This window comes from Semicossyphus pulcher, unplaced genomic scaffold (genome assembly GCF_022749685.1).
Source record: "Semicossyphus pulcher isolate SPU_LCO1_2020_fin unplaced genomic scaffold, fSemPul1.0.p SCAF_21, whole genome shotgun sequence".
Lineage (NCBI taxonomy): Eukaryota > Metazoa > Chordata > Actinopteri > Labriformes > Labridae > Semicossyphus > Semicossyphus pulcher.
Window position 1 is genome coordinate 22,886,006 of NW_027211695.1, and position 17,729 is coordinate 22,903,734.

The 17,729-nt window shown below is 49.1% G+C and overlaps 2 protein-coding genes across 4 annotated transcripts in view; both read left to right on the top strand.

Moving 5' to 3' along the window:
* LOC138600663 (kinesin-like protein KIF1C) overlaps positions 1-11,763 on the top strand; it is a 28,505-nt gene extending 16,742 nt beyond the window's left edge. For all 3 annotated transcript variants that reach the window (XM_069672134.1, XM_069672136.1, XM_069672135.1), the window contains exons 16-29: positions 198-325; positions 412-491; positions 638-713; positions 1,097-1,176; positions 1,341-1,435; positions 2,045-2,128; positions 2,572-2,752; positions 2,869-2,941; positions 3,192-3,290; positions 4,416-4,577; positions 4,728-5,036; positions 6,651-6,740; positions 6,819-7,056; positions 7,168-11,763. In XM_069672134.1, coding sequence (XP_069528235.1) covers positions 198-325; positions 412-491; positions 638-713; positions 1,097-1,176; positions 1,341-1,435; positions 2,045-2,128; positions 2,572-2,752; positions 2,869-2,941; positions 3,192-3,290; positions 4,416-4,577; positions 4,728-5,036; positions 6,651-6,740; positions 6,819-7,056; positions 7,168-8,006 — 2,534 coding nt within the window. In that variant the 3' untranslated portion in view covers positions 8,007-11,763. The remainder of the gene's footprint in view (positions 1-197; positions 326-411; positions 492-637; positions 714-1,096; positions 1,177-1,340; positions 1,436-2,044; positions 2,129-2,571; positions 2,753-2,868; positions 2,942-3,191; positions 3,291-4,415; positions 4,578-4,727; positions 5,037-6,650; positions 6,741-6,818; positions 7,057-7,167) is intronic.
* Positions 11,764-11,946: 183 nt separating this feature from the next.
* LOC138600509 (platelet glycoprotein Ib alpha chain-like) lies at positions 11,947-17,234 on the top strand. The gene is made up of 7 exons (XM_069671929.1): positions 11,947-12,167; positions 12,914-13,349; positions 14,606-14,701; positions 14,778-14,969; positions 15,410-15,505; positions 15,595-15,774; positions 15,918-17,234. Exons 2-7 carry the CDS (start codon positions 13,188-13,190, stop codon positions 17,232-17,234), a joined length of 2,043 nt encoding a protein of 680 aa, XP_069528030.1. The 5' UTR covers positions 11,947-12,167; positions 12,914-13,187.
* Positions 17,235-17,729: the final 495 nt, after the last annotated feature.

Below are 17,729 nucleotides of genomic sequence, written 5' to 3' on the forward strand. Positions count from 1 at the left end.
CTTATGTAAGTTACAATATTTATCTCTTTATTTATTTTTTGAAGTCACCATATTAGACATAGAATAAGTGAGTTGTTTTTAACATCAAACCCGAAGAAAATGTGCAAATATTGAAATTAAACATGTAAGAAATCGATGTCGATGTTTTATTTTTTCACGCCATGTGATTATCTCCTTGATGCTTCCTCCTCCTGTAGGAGCTGAGCCGGCGCCTGCAGGAGACGCTCCTGCCGACTCCGACCAGCTGATGGAGGATGGGGAGGACGGCGAGGAGGCGGAGGCTACAGAGCCCATCAGTAAAGAGGAGGCGGCTGAGAGACTGATGGTGGGGTCGCAGTCTGATGATCCTGTTGTGACTCGTGGAGCAGGCTGGAGCTCTAACGTGGTCTCCTCTGTGTGTTTGTGCTGCAGGAGACGGAGAAGATCATCGCCGAGCTCAACGAGACGTGGGAGGAGAAGCTGAGGAAGACAGAATCTATCCGCCTGGAGAGGTGAGCCCACACACTCATAGGGTACAGCTTGTTGACGTCTTCTTGCTACCTGTAGCGCGTGTAGTCAAGGCAACGAAAGAAAAGAACAGTTAAATCTGACTGACAAAACATCTCTCTCTCTTCTTCTGTGTGTGTCTCTCGCCCAGAGAGTCCCTGCTGGCAGAGATGGGCGTGTCCATTAAGGAAGATGGAGGAACGCTGGGCGTCTTCTCTCCTAAAGGAGTGAGTGTACACTGAACATCGAGGAACTGTCTCGCTGCTGTCTTTCTCAAACTCTTCATCTTGACCTCGATGGCGCCTGATAACTGTCCGGTCCGTTCCCCGGACATGAAGATACTTTCTCAAAACTCTGAACAACAATCAACCAAATAATGAGTTTCCTGCTCAAAACCACATTTTGATCGTTAAGTACCAACTCTTCACTTTCTGTCATAACCAGACGAACTCTCTGTAGACGTGTGCTCTCCACGAGTCCGGTTCTGCTCGAGGTTCTGCCTGTTAAAGAAGTGTTTCTGTCTCATGGTGGAGTCATGTTGGTCTCTGTGAATGAAGCGACACAGAGTGCAAAACAACCACTAACACCCGGCTTTTTTGATGTGCCGCAGACGCCTCACCTGGTCAACCTGAACGAGGACCCGCTGATGTCCGAGTGTCTGCTCTACTACATCAAGGAGGGCTTCACCAGGTGAGAGCCTGTCTGTCTCTGCTGATGGATCTACTGACTATGTTAACCATTCATCCACCAGTTTTCACATAGATGTCACAGTCTGCTGCAGCTGCAGGTGAGCCGGCTGCAGGTGAGCCGGCTGTAGAGCTGCAAACAGGTGATGCAGAGTTTGTGTGTTTCAGGGTCGGACAGCAGGACGTCGACATCAAACTGTCCGGTCACTTCATAAAGGAGATCCACTGTGTGTTTGTCAGTGAGACCAACGAGCAGGGGGAGGGTAAGACGCCTGTCTGTCTGCCTGTCTGTCTGCCTGTCTGTCTGTAGAAACAAACTGCACCGATGAACTTGGTTTTCATGTATATTAATATGCAGATCAGCTGATCCAGCTGCCGTCCTCCTGTCACTGAGCGTGCTCAGATCGCCCTCTGGTGGTCAGACTGGTGCAACTGCGGCTCACACATCTGAGCTCGTCTGTGTCTCATTTTCCCAAAAGCACGTCACATCAAACACCGTCCTAAGAGCTTTAGTTCAGACATCCAGGATGAGAAAGAGCTGGACTCCAGTTTAACGTCCACACAGAGTTTTCACATGAGTGTTCTGAACTGAAACTTCTGCGTGTAACTGTGGCGCTGTGATGCTGACGTTTGAGGAAGCAGTGACTCTTTTCTTCTTCTCTCTCTGTAAAAGCTGCCAGGAAATCTGTCAGGTATCGTTCTCACAGTCCGTGTTACCATCGTGACGTCAACTTCATATTCACACCCATGTTTCCTGTGCCCGCTATACCCCACCCCCATACTCTCACCTGTGTATGTGTGTGTGAGTGTGTGTATGTGTGTGTGAGTGTGTGTGTGTGTGTTATAAAGCTGTGTTCTCTGTGTGTCTGCAGTGGTCGTCACTCTGGAGCCGTTAATCGGAGCGGAGACGTACGTTAACGGAAAGCAGATCTCGGAGGCTGTCGTCCTCAAACAAGGTGCCGACACTCACACCCCTTTAAAAAGCACTGTGTTCAGCTCCTTCAAAATAAAGTGTCAGTAGTACTTAAGTCTTAGATGTAGTTATGAAAGATTTAAGATATGTTGGGGTATAACGCGCGACATCGGGGACTATAGCCTCTGCACATGGCTGCTGATTTAACCGCTGAGCTAAACCGGAGCCACAAAAACATATGGTTAGTACATCAATATAGTTATTTATTATAAGGAGATATAATGATGAATAATTAGAGTCAGGTTTATTATCGAGGAATCTGCCTTGGTATATAAGGAGAAAGTAAAAAACAAACAGAACTTTGAAAATAGAAATCTTTTTATTTCAAAATAAGAAACACTAACTGCAATTTATTTTGATATTAAGTGTGACTGCTTTTATTTTGAAACTTTAAAGTCCGACCTTTACCCTCCGCTTGGTTTCTAGGAAACCGCATCGTGATGGGGAAGAACCACGTGTTCCGGTTCAACCACCCGGAGCAGGCGAGGCTGGAGAGGGAGCGCAGCGTCACGGCCGAGCAGCAGGGGGAGCCGGAGGACTGGAACTACGCCCAGAGGGAGCTGCTGGAGAAACAAGGCATCGACATCAAGCTGGAGATGGAGAAGAGGTGATCAATGAGTCCACAGGGAAACCAATCAGTGTGATCGATAATCACGTAAAGACAAGTTCAGATGACACCGTGATCGACAGGTTTATTGATGTATTGATTGGCGTGTGTCCCAGGCTGCAGGACATGGAGATTCAGTACCGTAAAGAGAAGGAGGAGGCCGATCTGCTGCTGGAGCAACACAGACTGGTACCTTTCTATTGATTATATCAGCTGATCTGTTAGCCAACAGCTGATCTATAATCAATAATGACTGTGTGTGTGTGCGTGTGTGTGTGTGTGTGCGCGTGTGTGCGTGTGTGTGCGTGTGTGCGTGTGCGCGTGTGTGCGTGTGCGTGTGTGCGTGTGCGTGTGCGTGTGTGCGTGTGCGTGTGCGTGCGTGCGTGCGCGTGTGCGTGCGTGTGCGCGTGTGCGTGTGCGTGTGTGTGTGTGTGTTCAGTATGCAGACAGTGACAGCGGGGACGACTCGGACAAACGCTCCTGTGAGGAGAGCTGGAGGCTGATCTCATCGCTGAGGGAGAAACTACCTGCTAACAAGGTACACACCTGTGCCTGTCTGTCTGACATGTGCCTGTCTGTCTGTCTGACCTGTGCCTGTCTGTCTGTCTGACCTGTACCTGTCTGTCTGACCTGTGCCTGTCTGTCTGTCTGACCTGTACCTGTCTGTCTGACCTGTGTCTGTCTGTCTGTCTAACCTGTGCCTGTCTGTCTAACCTGTGCCTGTCTGTCTGACCTGTACCTGTCTGTCTGACCTGTACCTGTCCGTCTGTCTAACCTGTACCTGTCTGTCTAACCTGTGCCTGTCTGTATGACCTGTACCTGTCTGTCTGACCTGTACCTGTCCGTCTGTCTAACCTGTACCTGTCTCTCTAACCTGTACCTGTCTGTCTGTCTGTCTGTCTAACCTGTGCCTGTCTGTCTGACCTGTACCTGTCTGTCTGTCTGTCTAACCTGTACCTGTCTGTCTAACCTGTACCTGTCTGTCTGACCTGTGTCTGTCTGTCTGTCTGTCTAACCTGTACCTGTCTGTCTGACCTGTGTCTGTCTGTCTGTCTAACCTGTGCCTGTCTGTCTGACCTGTACCTGTCTGTCTGACCTGTACCTGTCCGTCTGTCTAACCTGTACCTGTCTCTCTAACCTGTACCTGTCTGTCTGTCTGTCTGTCTAACCTGTGCCTGTCTGTCTGACCTGTACCTGTCTGTCTGTCTGTCTAACCTGTACCTGTCTGTCTAACCTGTACCTGTCTGTCTGACCTGTGTCTGTCTGTCTGTCTGTCTAACCTGTACCTGTCTGTCTAACCTGTACCTGTCTGTCTAACCTGTGCCTGTCTGTCTGTCTGTCTGTCTGTCTAACCTGTGCCTGTCTGTCTGACCTGTACCTGTCTGTCTGTCTAACCTGTGCCTGTCTGTCTAACCTGTACCTGTCTGTCTGACCTGTACCTGTCTGTCTAACCTGTGCCTGTCTGTCTGACCTGTACCTGTCTGTCTGTCTAACCTGTGCCTGTCTGTCTGTCTGTCTCACTTGTCTCACCTTTCCGTCTGTCTTTCTGCCTCGCCCTCTATCCCACTTTCTTTTTCTTGCTTTTTTTAACCTTGGTCAGTCACATGTCTGCTCCCTGTCTCACCTGTCTGTCTGTCTCGCTCACCTGTCTGTCTCTCTGCAGGTTCAGTCCATAGTGAAGCGCTGTGGTCTGCCCAGCAGTGGGAAGAGGAGGGAGCCTCTCAGAGTGTATCAGATCCCTCAGAGGAGGAGGATCAGCAAGGACCCTAAACGGGTCACCATGGAGGACCTCCGCATGCAGGCCGTCAAGGAGATCTGCTACGAGGTGTGACACACACACACACACACACACACACACACACAGTTATACGTTCAGACGTCTGGTTTTTCTTTCAAACACCTGACGTGTTTCCCAGTAAATCCAGTCAGTGTTCCTCAGTAGTTTACTGTGCTCTGTGTGCGGCGCCCCCCGCAGGTGGCTCTGGGAGACTTCCGTCACTCCCGTCAGGAGATCGAGGCGCTGTCCATCGTCAAGATGAAGGAGCTGTGCCGCATGTACGCCAAGAAAGACTCCAACGAGAAGGAGAGCTGGAGGGCCGTGTCCCAGGACGTCTGTGACACCGTGGGCATCGGAGAGGAGAGGAGCCCCCCCGCCGAGGAGGGAGGAGGCGGGGGTGAAGGAGGAGGAGGAGGAGGAGGGGGAGGAGAGAAAGTGGAGGGAGGAGAGAAAAAAAACATGTACGACCTGAAGGCTCACATCGACAAACTGACAGACATCCTACAGGTGAGTTACACCTGTTAGAGGAGCTGTGAGTGACTCCTGCAGGAGGTGAAAGGAGCTGTGTGAGTGACTCCTGCAGGAGGTGAAAGGAGCTGTGTGAGTGACTCCTGCAGGAGGTGAAAGGAGCGCTGTTTAAATGTGTGTGACTCCTGCAGGAGGTGAAAGGAGCTGTGTGTGTGACTCCTGTAGGAGGTGAAAGGAGCTGTGTGTGTAACTCCTGCAGGAGGTGAAAGGAGCTGTGTGAGTGACTCCTGCAGGAGGTGAAAGGAGCGCTGTTTAAATGTGTGTGACTCCTGCAGGAGGTGAAAGGAGCTGTGTGAGTGACTCCCTCAGGAGGTGAAAGGAGCGCTGTTTAAATGTGTGTGACTCCTGCAGGAGGTGAAAGGAGCTGTGTGTGTGACTCCTGCAGGAGGTGAAAGGAGCTCTGTTTAAATGTGTGTGACTCCTGCAGGAGGTGAAAGGAGCGCTGTTTAAATGTGTGTGATTCCTGCAGGAGGTGAAAGGAGCTCTGTTTAAATGTGTGTGACTCCTGCAGGAGGTGAAAGGAGCTGTGTGTGTGACTCCTGCAGGAGGTGAAAGGAGCTGTGTGAGTGACTCCTGCAGGAGGTGAAAGGAGCGCTGTTTAAATGTGTGTGACTCCTGCAGGAGGTGAAAGGAGCTCTGTTTAAATGTGTGTGACTCCTGCAGGAGGTGAAAGGAGCTGTGTGAGTGACTCCTGCAGGAGGTGAAAGGAGCGCTGTTTAAATGTGTGTGACTCCTGCAGGAGGTGAAAGGAGCTGTGTGTGTGACTCCTGTAGGAGGTGAAAGGAGCTGTGTGTGTAACTCCTGCAGGAGGTGAAAGGAGCTGTGTGTGTAACTCCTGCAGGAGGTGAAAGGAGCTGTGTGTGTAACTCCTGCAGGAGGTGAAAGGAGCTGTGTGAGTGACTCCTGCAGGAGGTGAAAGGAGCGCTGTTTAAATGTGTGTGACTCCTGCAGGAGGTGAAAGGAGCTGTGTGAGTGACTCCCGCAGGAGGTGAAAGGAGCGCTGTTTAAATGTGTGTGACTCCTGCAGGAGGTGAAAGGAGCTGTGTGTGTGACTCCTGCAGGAGGTGAAAGGAGCGCTGTTTAAATGTGTGTGACTCCTGCAGGAGGTGAAAGGAGCTGTGTGAGTGACTCCTGCAGGAGGTGAAAGGAGCTGTGTGAGTGACTCCTGCAGGAGGTGAAAGGAGCTCTGTTTAAATGTGTGTGACTCCTGCAGGAGGTGAAAGGAGCGCTGTTTAAATGTGTGTGACTCCTGCAGGAGGTGAAAGGAGCTCTGTTTAAATGTGTGTGACTCCTGCAGGAGGTGAAAGGAGCTGTGTGAGTGACTCCTGCAGGAGGTGAAAGGAGCGCTGTTTAAATGTGTGTGACTCCTGCAGGAGGTGAAAGGAGCTGTGTGTGTGACTCCTGTAGGAGGTGAAAGGAGCTGTGTGTGTAACTCCTGCAGGAGGTGAAAGGAGCTGTGTGTGTAACTCCTGCAGGAGGTGAAAGGAGCTGTGTGAGTGACTCCTGCAGGAGGTGAAAGGAGCGCTGTTTAAATGTGTGTGACTCCTGCAGGAGGTGAAAGGAGCTCTGTTTAAATGTGTGTGACTCCTGCAGGAGGTGAAGCTGCAGAACAACATGAAGGACGAGGAGATCAAAGCTCTGAGGGACAGAATGATCAAGATGGAGAGCATCATACCTGTGCAGGTACGTCCCCACTTCGCCCCCTGGTCCCTCTGAGGATCCTCTGAATCCTGCTTACGCTTGTTTCCGTCTGGTTTGCAGGACGACGATGAAAACGGGGAGGAGGAGGAGGAGGAGGGGTCGCCTCCAAGAGAAGGGGACGGGGCCGGGGGCAGTGACAGACCCCACCAGCCCGAGGTCAGAGTGAAGCGTCTGATGGACGAGGACCCGGCGTTCAGGAGAGGGCGCCTCCGCTGGCTGAAGCAGGAACAGCAGCGGATCCTGAACCTGCAGCAGCAGAACATCACCAAGAAACTGCGAGGACACAACCAGAGCCAGGGTAGGTCACATGATGCAACAGGGGTCACAAGATGCAACAGGGGTCACATGGTTTAGAACAGGTCACATGTTCATGGGGTCACGATTTTGACTTCCTGTCTCCCCCCCGCAGGTCAGAACTCCCCGGTCGTACCCATCCACCTCCCCGGGACCGGACGCTTCATCCCCCCCCAGGAGTGCAAGCTCAAGTTCCCCTTCAAGAGTAACCCCGCCCATCGGTTGTCATGGGGACCAGCCAGCGCCGCCCTAGAGGCTCTGGGTCTGGGGGAGGGAGGGGGAGGAGAGGGGGGAGAGCAGAGGGAGGAGGGAGGAGGAGTGGAGGGGAAAGCTTCTCCCTCACCTCCTCCTCCTCAGGGTCAGTCTCCTGGTCTCTTGCCCCTCCCCTTCCAGGCTCCGCCCCCCCGCATGCGGAGCCCCAGCCCTCATCGCACCTGGCAACCACGTAACCAAGGCAACCAGGGTAACCAGGGCAACTTCTACTACCATCACCAGGGCAACAACCAAAGCCACCAGCAGCGCTACCGCCGCAACTCTCTTGACAGCTCCCCCCATCGCAACAGTAACTATAACAACGACCAGCAACATGGAGGGGGCGGTCACCAGGGGCGACCGAGACAGAGGAGGGGGCAGTCACCTGGGCCAGGGGGGGAGAGAGGAGGGGGGAGAGGGGGAGGAGGGGGGAGGGACAGAGACAGAGACGGAGGTTTCCATTATAACCAGCACCATCAGTACCACCACCATCCCTACTACAACCCCCACAATGCACCATTCCAGCCAGGACCCCACCCCCACTATCACAGCCTGCCACGCTCTGGGGTCCCGCCCCCTCCTCCTGAAATGCTGCTGGGGGCGGGGCCACCACAGGGGGGGTGGGGCTTCACAACCCCGCCCAGAATGAGACGACAGTTCAGCGCTCCGGACCTCAAACACAACAAGGAGACCCCCATCTGACCTCTGACCTCTGATCCCCCCACCAGGGAGTTCTTTGATTGGCTGCAGGACACATGGCGGTCCTGATGCTGTATAGGCTGTGTGTGTGTGTGTGTGTGTGTGCGCGTGTGTCAGCACTTTTACAATACTGAGTAAGCCCGTCACACACATCCTGTATCTTCAATCCTGCTGTTTGTGTGTTTGTGTGTTTGTGTGTTTTTGTGTTTATGTGTGTGTGTGTGTGTGAGAGAGAGACTATGTGTGTAGCTTGCTCCTAGCCTTCACGTTAGCATGGTTAGGCTGTTGCTATAGTGACACTGTTTCGGCAAATGGATTTTTTTGTCTGGCTGTCCAACAGGACTTAGATTAATACAGAATGATTAAGTATAATTGATTTATTGATCACTGATATTCTGCTTTTGATCGGCTGTCATAACGAGGTGCTTGAAGCTAAAGTGTTAGCTCTCCGGGCTAACTACTGTTCGCAGATATCTCCTGTTGAAACTGTTTTTTACTCAAAGATGAAGAACGTGTTTTTATTTCTGGGCAGGATGTTTGTACTTAAATGAGTTTTAGCTCCTCCCTTTTAGTCGCTGTTAGCCCAGGAGGCTAACTAGCCTGGTTCAGCCAGAGAGGTCTGTGTAAGTTAGCTTGGGCAGGTCTGGTAGCCTAAGCAGGAAGCAATGAGTGGCTAATCAGCTTTTCAGGCTGATGTGTTATGTAATGAAATGCTATATATGGTCAAGTTTTGCACAGGTGAAAGTATTAGCCTAGCATAGCCTAACAGGACAGCATTCATGTTGTATGGGACTTACAGTTTGTACGAATTCCCCGAGAGCTTGGAACAAGTTATTATTATTGTTAAGACCTTAATTGGAAGCAGTTTATTAAATACAACATTAACATTAAATATAAACACAAACAGAGTGTAAACTTTATTTTTAAACTGTTTCAGTTATAAAATATATTTCTGTTCCCGAGTTTGGAACATTTTTCCCAGAAGCTTGAAGCTCGTATTTCCTGTTTCTCCTGTGCGACTTGAATGCAGCGTTGCTGAGTGCTACAAACCAAAGAAAGCCGCTCTGTGGCGCCTCCTACAGGAGCGCAGGGAGCTGACAGACACGCTGCTGTACAGACGGACAGGCAGAGGACTCGCATGTTGAATCTTTTTAAAGAGTTGTGTGTGTATATTTGAAGTTTTATGAAGATGAATCTATTTTAAAACAGGCTGCGACACATGAAACCTGCTCACCTTCACTGTCTATGACAACCGTGGGGAATGTAGGAAGTGATGCCTCATGGGAAATGTAGGAATACTGACATATATGACAGACATGGGAGATGTTGAAAACATGATGGGTTATGGTATATGTAGGGCTGTGTGAGCATGGAATTATGGGAAATGTAGGAAGAGACAGGTTGAAGAAGGACAAGTGAGATACAATAAGCTTTGTGTTTGAAATAAGAACAGACACGACAACATGTTCTGTGTGAATTTAAAGGATCTGAAATACTTTAAACTTCTGTCCACATCAGAAGTGACCAGAGGGAATTACCTGCTGCCTTCACTGACGTCAGGAAGTCGGAAATTTGTGCCTTTTTCTCATTTGATGTCATTTAGAAGTCGGAAGCTGTATTTAACAGCCAATCTGCCACAAATGTCCAGTTTTCCACGTCTCCCTGAACGCAGCCTCGGTGTGTTTATCCGCCCTGAATGACGACATGTTTACTGTTAAGAGGAGCTGAGAGATAAGCTCCGCCCACACAAAGCTGGGCATTGTGGGAGATAACAAGTGGAGCGTCTTTGTGCTCTGTGACTGTAGAACCAACCAATGGGAGCGCTCCCTCCGGCCGCTCAGTCAGAGAGGGAGTCGCCATGACGATGATGACAAAAACACAAGAATTGATTGTGATTGGCCGGAGAAGCATGACATCAGCAGAATCGTGTTCTTGCCTTGTTTGCTCTGCTGTCTCTGAACTGACCAATCACAGGACAATCTTGATAACCTGCTGCCACCGGCGGGCATGATGGGAAATGCGGTTTCCGTTTAGTTTTAGGTTTTTCTATTTTTCGTTTTTTTATTTCAAACTTTGGGTTCTGATTGGCTGTTTTTCTTTTTTTGTGTATTCATTTGCTTCCTGCTTTGAGTATTTTAACCCCGCCTACCTGTTTGCTTTGTGATGTCATCACATCATCATCACTACTAGTCATATAATTATTATAAAGTTATACGTGTCATAATATTGGGTTCTTTTGGATGCTGCTACAGGGAGCTTCTTCACCCTCATGCAACTGAGTGTTCATGTGTGTGTATCGAGTGTGTCGGACGCCTGTGTGTCTGTGTGTGTCTGTGTCTTTGTGTGTGGCTGTGTCTTTGTGTGTGTATGTGTGTGTGTGTGTGTGTGTGTGTTTCGGGGTTAATTAGAATCATTATCTTAAGTTTGTTTTTCGTTATAAAGCTGATTTGATTGTTTTTCTTCTACTTGTCTGTTTAGTTTTGGCTCTTTCGGAGGTTTGAGGAGGCGGGGCCTCTTTATGTGCCCCTCACTGACTGGCCCCGCCCATTCTTCACACCTCTGCTCCAATCACCACCTCAGAATCTGTGACGTCACAGCCTGATGTCACTTCAGGACTCAGACATGGACATGATGACATCATGGTCTAGCCCCCCTCCTATTGGCTGAGAGCCCCTCAGCTGTGTTTGTGTCTGTGTTGGGTTGTTGTGTCTGTTGTTGTTTTCGTTGTATCAGGAACCAATCTCAGGCTCTCCCTGCAGACAACACGAGGCAATAAACTGTCAACAAGACTGAAAACCTGAACACGACTCACCTCCTCATTTACCGCTTCCCTTCCAGAAAGGCCCAGACTACGGTGGCTGAGAGAGCTCAGTGCACTGAACATTAAGAAGACACCGTGTAAACAACATAACACACACAGAGGACACTGAAACACTGCAAACATTAAACCTGTGCATTATGTGTTTGACATATTTATGGTCTAAGTGACTCGCAGGTACTTAAAGTGTGTGAGTGTCTCCAGGAGATGTGTTCATCCTGCAACATAATCCTTGATGGGTCAAAGGTCGTCCTCTAAAAGTTCTTGTTGTTTCCACTGACAGGCTCAGATTGTTCTTCTAAGTGTGTGACAACATGACAGAAAGGATCCCTACAGAGATAGACCTTTTTGTTACAGAGGAAGATGATTGTTTTAACCACACACAGACGTTACATCGCTCTCTGCACACACACCAGACTCCATTCAGAAAAACACTGATTTAAGCTCTCAGGACACAGGAGCTGCTGCTCTGCTGCCGCCTGCATCAGTTAGTGTGTTTGTGTAACTTTGTCATTTAACAGCGTTAGTTCGGATCAAACACAATATTTCTGTAACACACTAACACAAACAAACAAACAGGTCAAGCAGCAAAGACCAGCACGTCTTGTGTCCTGTGAGGTACAATTGCTGATTTTGACAGTGGAGTCTGGTCGCTTAGCTCCACAAAGTATACAGAAGTCGAGCCCAGGCTGAGGAAGGTTTGGTTTACCCTCTCGAGTCTTTGTGAAGCTGAAAAATACATTTTAAAAGACATTTGCCTGAAGGTGCACTTTGAAACGAAGCCGCCTGAAGAGTTTTATCACCCTGTTTGGTTTTACAACACACACATTAAAGGGAACATAAACAAGTTACTTCCATAAAGTAGTACTCATTGTTTTTAGGCCTGCACACTAGTGGTGTGACTCACAGGGTGACTCACGATACGTGGCCCACGATAACGATACGATCACGATAAAGCGATTCTGCGATAATTGATTTATTACAACACAATCGTCACGATATCTGATCAATGAAGAATACAAAATGCTCCTGAAAAGGTGAAGTGAAGGTGAAATTAATGTATTAATCACTGCAGTTGGGTGTTAAGTCTTAGTGAGTCATTCACTAAGTCCCGCCCCCCTCGGTTACTGTTGCTACGCCTGTCAAGCTTTTGCTCCGGCATGTAAATATTATGGTGTTTTCAACTATATCAGTGAGAGATGTTCCGAGGGGAACAACAACAGCAAAATAGTTCCCAAATATCAGAGAGAAGTCGACAGACATGAAGCTCACCGGACCCGATGTGAGCGTCAGACACGCCACGACAATTCCTGTTCGGGACAATCATACAGGAGCCTCACAGCAGGGTGAGTCAATGCATTGTTTTATTCTAAGCTAATGTTTTAGCCCTCTGCTAACTAAATGATCTCACTTTTTCATTTTGTTTAAAGCTCGTCAGGTTATCGCTCGCATATCGTGATCATTAATATTCAACCGTTTTTGTTTGCTAACATGCTAACCTAGCCAAGTTAGCTAGCATCTTACCTCGGAGCAAACAAAGGAGTTCTTGTTGATCTAAGTTTCGAGTGAGGTCTTCCACAGTTTTGAATCCATATCCGACGTCCCTCCTCTCGAGTTGCTAACGTAGGATTGGACAGTGGCCGTTCAAGGGAGGGGCTTAGCGAAGGGTCAGTTGGCAGAGAGATCCGTTTGGAGCGCTGAAAAATGAGTTTTATAACCTGACGTGCTAAAATGACAACAAGAACACACAGTTCATCCTGACAGACCGACCGAGTTATAACTCAGACACATCTGAAGACATGAAACACACACCTCTGGACTTAATACAACTCCCACTGTCCAGGATTATCTTCATCTTTGAAGTCCACCTTCAACAGATGTCTCCCAATCCAACAACAGGAAGTGCTAACAGCTCATTGCCTTTAATGGAGACTATATGTAAAGAAAGTTTGGCTAATAAGAAAATGGGTTTAAGTCAGAGCCTGTTGTTGGGGGGCCACGCTCTTACCGGGGAGCCCGCAGTGTTAGGAGCATCAGCAAGCACGATGAACATCTCGATGCTGCTGCTAATTCTGTTCTCTTGCATCCGTAGATTATTGACGACACACGAGTCAGTGTTTGCACGGTGTGTTCAGAGGCAGCGCTACAGAGAACCACAGAGGAGCAGCAGTCCGATATCAGCAGGCCAACAGCTGAACCTATCAAACTTCCTGCTTCAGCAACTGTCAGTCAGACCACACACACACACACACACACACACACACACACACACTTTCTGCTATGTTGAGTGCCTCCTCCTTCTTTAGTGTCTTAGTATCTCCTCTCTGACCGAGGCACAGAGACAGACAGCCTTCCACCAGCGCACAATGCCGCTCATTCTCCTCCTCCTCTTGCTGCTGGATCACGTTACCATGGTAACAGCTGTGACCGGATGCCACAGCGACAGGGACAAGGACCACCGGCCGAGGAAAAACTGCGAGGCGGCCGGACTCGACCAGGTACCGGCGGGATTCGAGCCCAAGACCAAGGTAACAGCAGAACAGCTCAACAGAGAGTTTAGATGTGCCGGTGTCGCATCAGATGAAACGTTTAAGACGTCAAAAGGAGAACTGAGTGCACGTCAGGGCTGGGAGACGAGTTTTAAACCAATGAGGACATTACATCTACACATGAATCGCTGTTTACAGATGCTGCATAAACATGTCGAACCTGCACACACAGGAAAAGTGTTCTACTTTATGTTTATGGTATGTTTTTAGTCTAAGTAGTATGGACCAATCACGTATCAGCAGGTTGCAGCGTATGCAGGAAAAACAGTGATGCCATCCCGGCTCCCATCGGCGTCATGTGACGACGGTTTATTGATCTCTACAAACAGACGTCTGCATGCTAACAGCTAACAGCTAACAATCTGTTCTAGATCAGCTTGAGATGAAGTCCCTAGACACTGTGTCATGAAAGCCGTTCAGCGTTCAGATTTCCTGACTTCCCTGAATACATCATAAACGATGGCTCCGCCCTCCGTCTCATGTTACAGTAGTGTTCTTCTCGTCTTGAGGACAGACCTGACAAAGCTTCATGTTGTTCCTAATCTGCATCATGATGTTGTTCTTTAAACTGAAGAGCCGTTAATTAAAGTTTCTGTTTGGGCTTCATCCCGCTGCAGTCAGCCAGAGTGCAGCCTCTGTGTAACTTCCTGTTTACAGTGAGACTGAGACTCAGCACAGACAGATGAACGGGCGCTCCTCCGGGGGATGGGACGAACCGAGAGATGACGGCGTTTATTTAGCAGACACATCTGGAGGGAGAATTTACCTTTGACCTGAACACACGGTCGCTGCTCGAGCTGCTGACTGGACTGTAAACAATGCAGCGCATACCTTGACATACATGGCAGTCTTCACTGTTGTCTCCCGGCACAAGCTGTGAATCCTTGTTGTTGCCTGGGACGTGCAGAGTTTGGGATGTGAATACAGCAGCTCTAATATCCTGCTAAACTCCACTGATCCCTCTTTAGAAGGTAAAATCATGTTTGTGGACACGCCGAAGGTTTGACGGTGTAGTATCACTGCACTGCCATGAATAATGAGTAAACCCGTTACGCACTTTAAAACATACATTATGTTGCTGCTTCCTGCTGTGGTTTGTGGAGGCTGAAATGGATCCTGGGTGTATGACAGGAGGATACCACAGCGGAGACACAAGCTGGGTGTTCCACAGTGATAAGATGACAGGAAGCCCGGCAGCTCGTGATGTTTTCTCTTCTCTCTTTCTCTGTGTTTAGGTTTTGTTGTTTCCCAACAACCTGTTCTCCAGCCTGCCCTGGTCCTCATTCCAATCCCTCCCCGAGATCTACGAGATCGACCTCACAGGCAACAAGGTGTCTCTCTGCTAAATTACGTAGAAATAGATCCTGAATGAATTGAATTCAGCTTCATGACCTTCCTTCTGTCCAGGTTCTGGAGGTGACCTCCAGCGATTCTCCGATCCTGCCCACCCTCAGTGTCCTCCGGCTGGGGTCAAACCGTTTGACTTCCCTCTCTGACCACTCCTTCTTCGCCTGTCCCTCTCTGACCGAACTCTACCTGGAAAAAAACACCATCCACTCTCTGAGCGACCAAACCTTCTCTGGACTCAGCAGGCTAGAAGTCAGTGAGCGAGCATGCTGTGTGTGTTTGAAAGTATCTGAGGAGTTAGGAAGTCAGGATGCAGATCATGGAGCAGGAGATGAGGGTGCAGATGATTGGATGCATACCATGAAAGAAGCTTGGTAGGAAGTTCCATTGCAGATCATGCAGGTAGATTGTTTGGAAGTTTAGATACAAGAAATCAGATAATCTATGTGGCTTGTTAGGATGTTAAAATGCATACCCTGAAAGTTGGGATGTAAGGCTCCTGATGGTTGTGTGGTTGTGGTGGAAGGATGTAAATAACGGGCGATGGTAGGAAACAAAGACACATATAGTCAGTGTTGCATGTTTGGAAGTTTGGACTCATCTACTGAAGGTAGTCTGTGAGGAGGTTAAGAAGAACACTTGGAAGGAAGCATGTCGCGAATCAGAAAATGACTGGGTGTCCTGCTTTCTAGATCCTGGACTTGTCATCCAATCATATCAAGGTGCTTCCCATCCCCATGCTTCACCCCCTCCCTGCCATAGAGACCCTTTACATCGAGAACAACAAGGTCGGAGAACCCACAGCACAGAGCTTTGGAAGTATTTGAGTACAAAGTTGCTGTGCTTTAATCTACAGGACATTTCCTTTCCATTTCAGATAACGGTCATGCCAGACGGATGGTTCAGCCAGAAGGAGGACATACCTTATGTTTACCTCTCAGCCAATCCCTGGGACTGCACCTGTTCCTGTCTCTACTTGCAAACATACCTTAACGAATATGACACCAATATCTACGTCCGGGATGGCCCAATCATCCAGTCTGGCGCATTGAATGTGGTCAGTAGAACAAACAGAAACAAACACACTGTTAGACAACAGCAGAGATTTGGTAACTTAGTGGCCAGGATGAGTAGTTGTAGATGCACATTTAATGAAACAGGGATTGGCTAACTCTGACGTATCGTTTTAATTGCTCTAAGGTGTGTGGCTCTCCTCCTCTGCATCAGTATACACCTGTGATGCATCTGGAAGAATCTGATCTGTGTCCACCAATGACGGACTTGGATCGAAGGGGAGACTCATACAAGCCAATAGTTACTGATGCTCCTTACGAGACAACTGCTGCTGCTACTACCATCCTACCTGACACCACTGTTTCCTCTACACCTTCTCCCCCTCTCACTGAATGGTCAGATTATTCCGAGTCAGTGGACAGTGAGGCGCCGTCGGTTGATTTGTACACAGTGGCAACTGATCCCACTCTTTCTACGGACAGACCCACAACTCAAAGTCCTGCAAACACAAAGACCACCTCGCAAACAACCCCTGCATGGACGACCAAAGTTCCTCCTTTAATCCTGACATCAACAACATCGCAAGAAAAGGTTTGGGAAGCCACGCCCACCACCACCACTCCGCCAATCACCTACTCGACTCCTGCGTGGAACAAAGTTAGCACCGTCAGAGGCGCGGGGTTGTTCTGTTGTTGGCTTTTCGCCAGTTGCCTGCTGCTGTGTGCGGCATCGGCTGGTTGCATATTAGCGACTCTGTGGAGACTGATTGTCGGGTACAGGAGGGTGTACAAGCCACTGAGTGTGATGCTAGCACGGAGGGGAGGTAGCGAAGGGTTAAGGCTGGTCACGTACAGCAGGAGGGAGGAGAAGGAGATAGAAGGAGGAGGCGGAGTGATGGCACTGTACCGCTCTGTTCTGTACATCCACAGAGAGGGAGGAGGAGACGCTGCAGAGAGGGAAGACGCAGATAAGAAAGATGAGGGAGGAAGAGAAGGAGCGAAGGAACGACTCCTTGTTACTCTGAAGCCGACAGGAGGAGGAGGAGCAACGAGAGATGCAGAAAGGGGAGGGAGGGAGGAAAGAGGACTTTACAGGAAGACTTTGTTCCGTCTGATTAGCAGGGAGGAAGAGATAGACGGGTGGAGGGATGTAGTGGAGGAATGTCGGGTTACTGCAGAAGATGGGGCGAGGAGGAGAGGAGGAGGACAAGATGAAGGCATGAGCAGAGAGAGGAGTGGAGGAGCGTCCAGGAAGCGCTACAGTGTGATTCTGAGGGAGGAGAGAGAGGAGGCTGGGGTAGGAAGAGAGGAGCTGGACTGGGTGGTGGGGGGGTGGGAGGTTAAAAGAGGAGAAGGAGAAGGGGAGGATAGGGAGGAACCGAGGAGCAGCTGGGGGGAGTGGCTGGAACACTTCTTACCCAGAATGCCCTGGGGAGTGACCACGCCTCCTGAGGGTGAGGTCGCCCAGTTAGGTCAAGTGGTGGTTACGTCCAAAGAAACCTGATTGGTTAATGGATAAAGTAATGACATCATTTCCTGTCTAGCTTCTGTTCCACTTGTGTCTCATCACACATCGTCCCTTCGTCTGGTCCGTTTGCTCTCAGACAGAATCCACTCATGAATCAACAGTTCATCTACACGTCTCTCTCATCTCTTCCATTTTCACACACGAAGCATCGCGCCTCACCTGCTTTCCAAACACTAAAAATAAAATGTATTTGCAGTAAAGATTTGTCCGGGTGTGTTGTTTGACATTTCCATCCAGTGCTGTTCTTCCTTCATTACAGCCAACCAGAATATCGTGATATTTATGACGTGCTGATTCTTTGTCTTCAGAAACATAACGTCAAACTGGGCAATCCTTTGAGTTCAGTTTATTTTCAATCGCTTCATTACAAAACGAGGTCTAACTGCTTTTCAACAAGTTGCCCGAGCGTCAAAAAAGCACAAAGCACTTCAATGAGGTAGAACACAAAAACTAAGTTGTGACTGTAAGAAC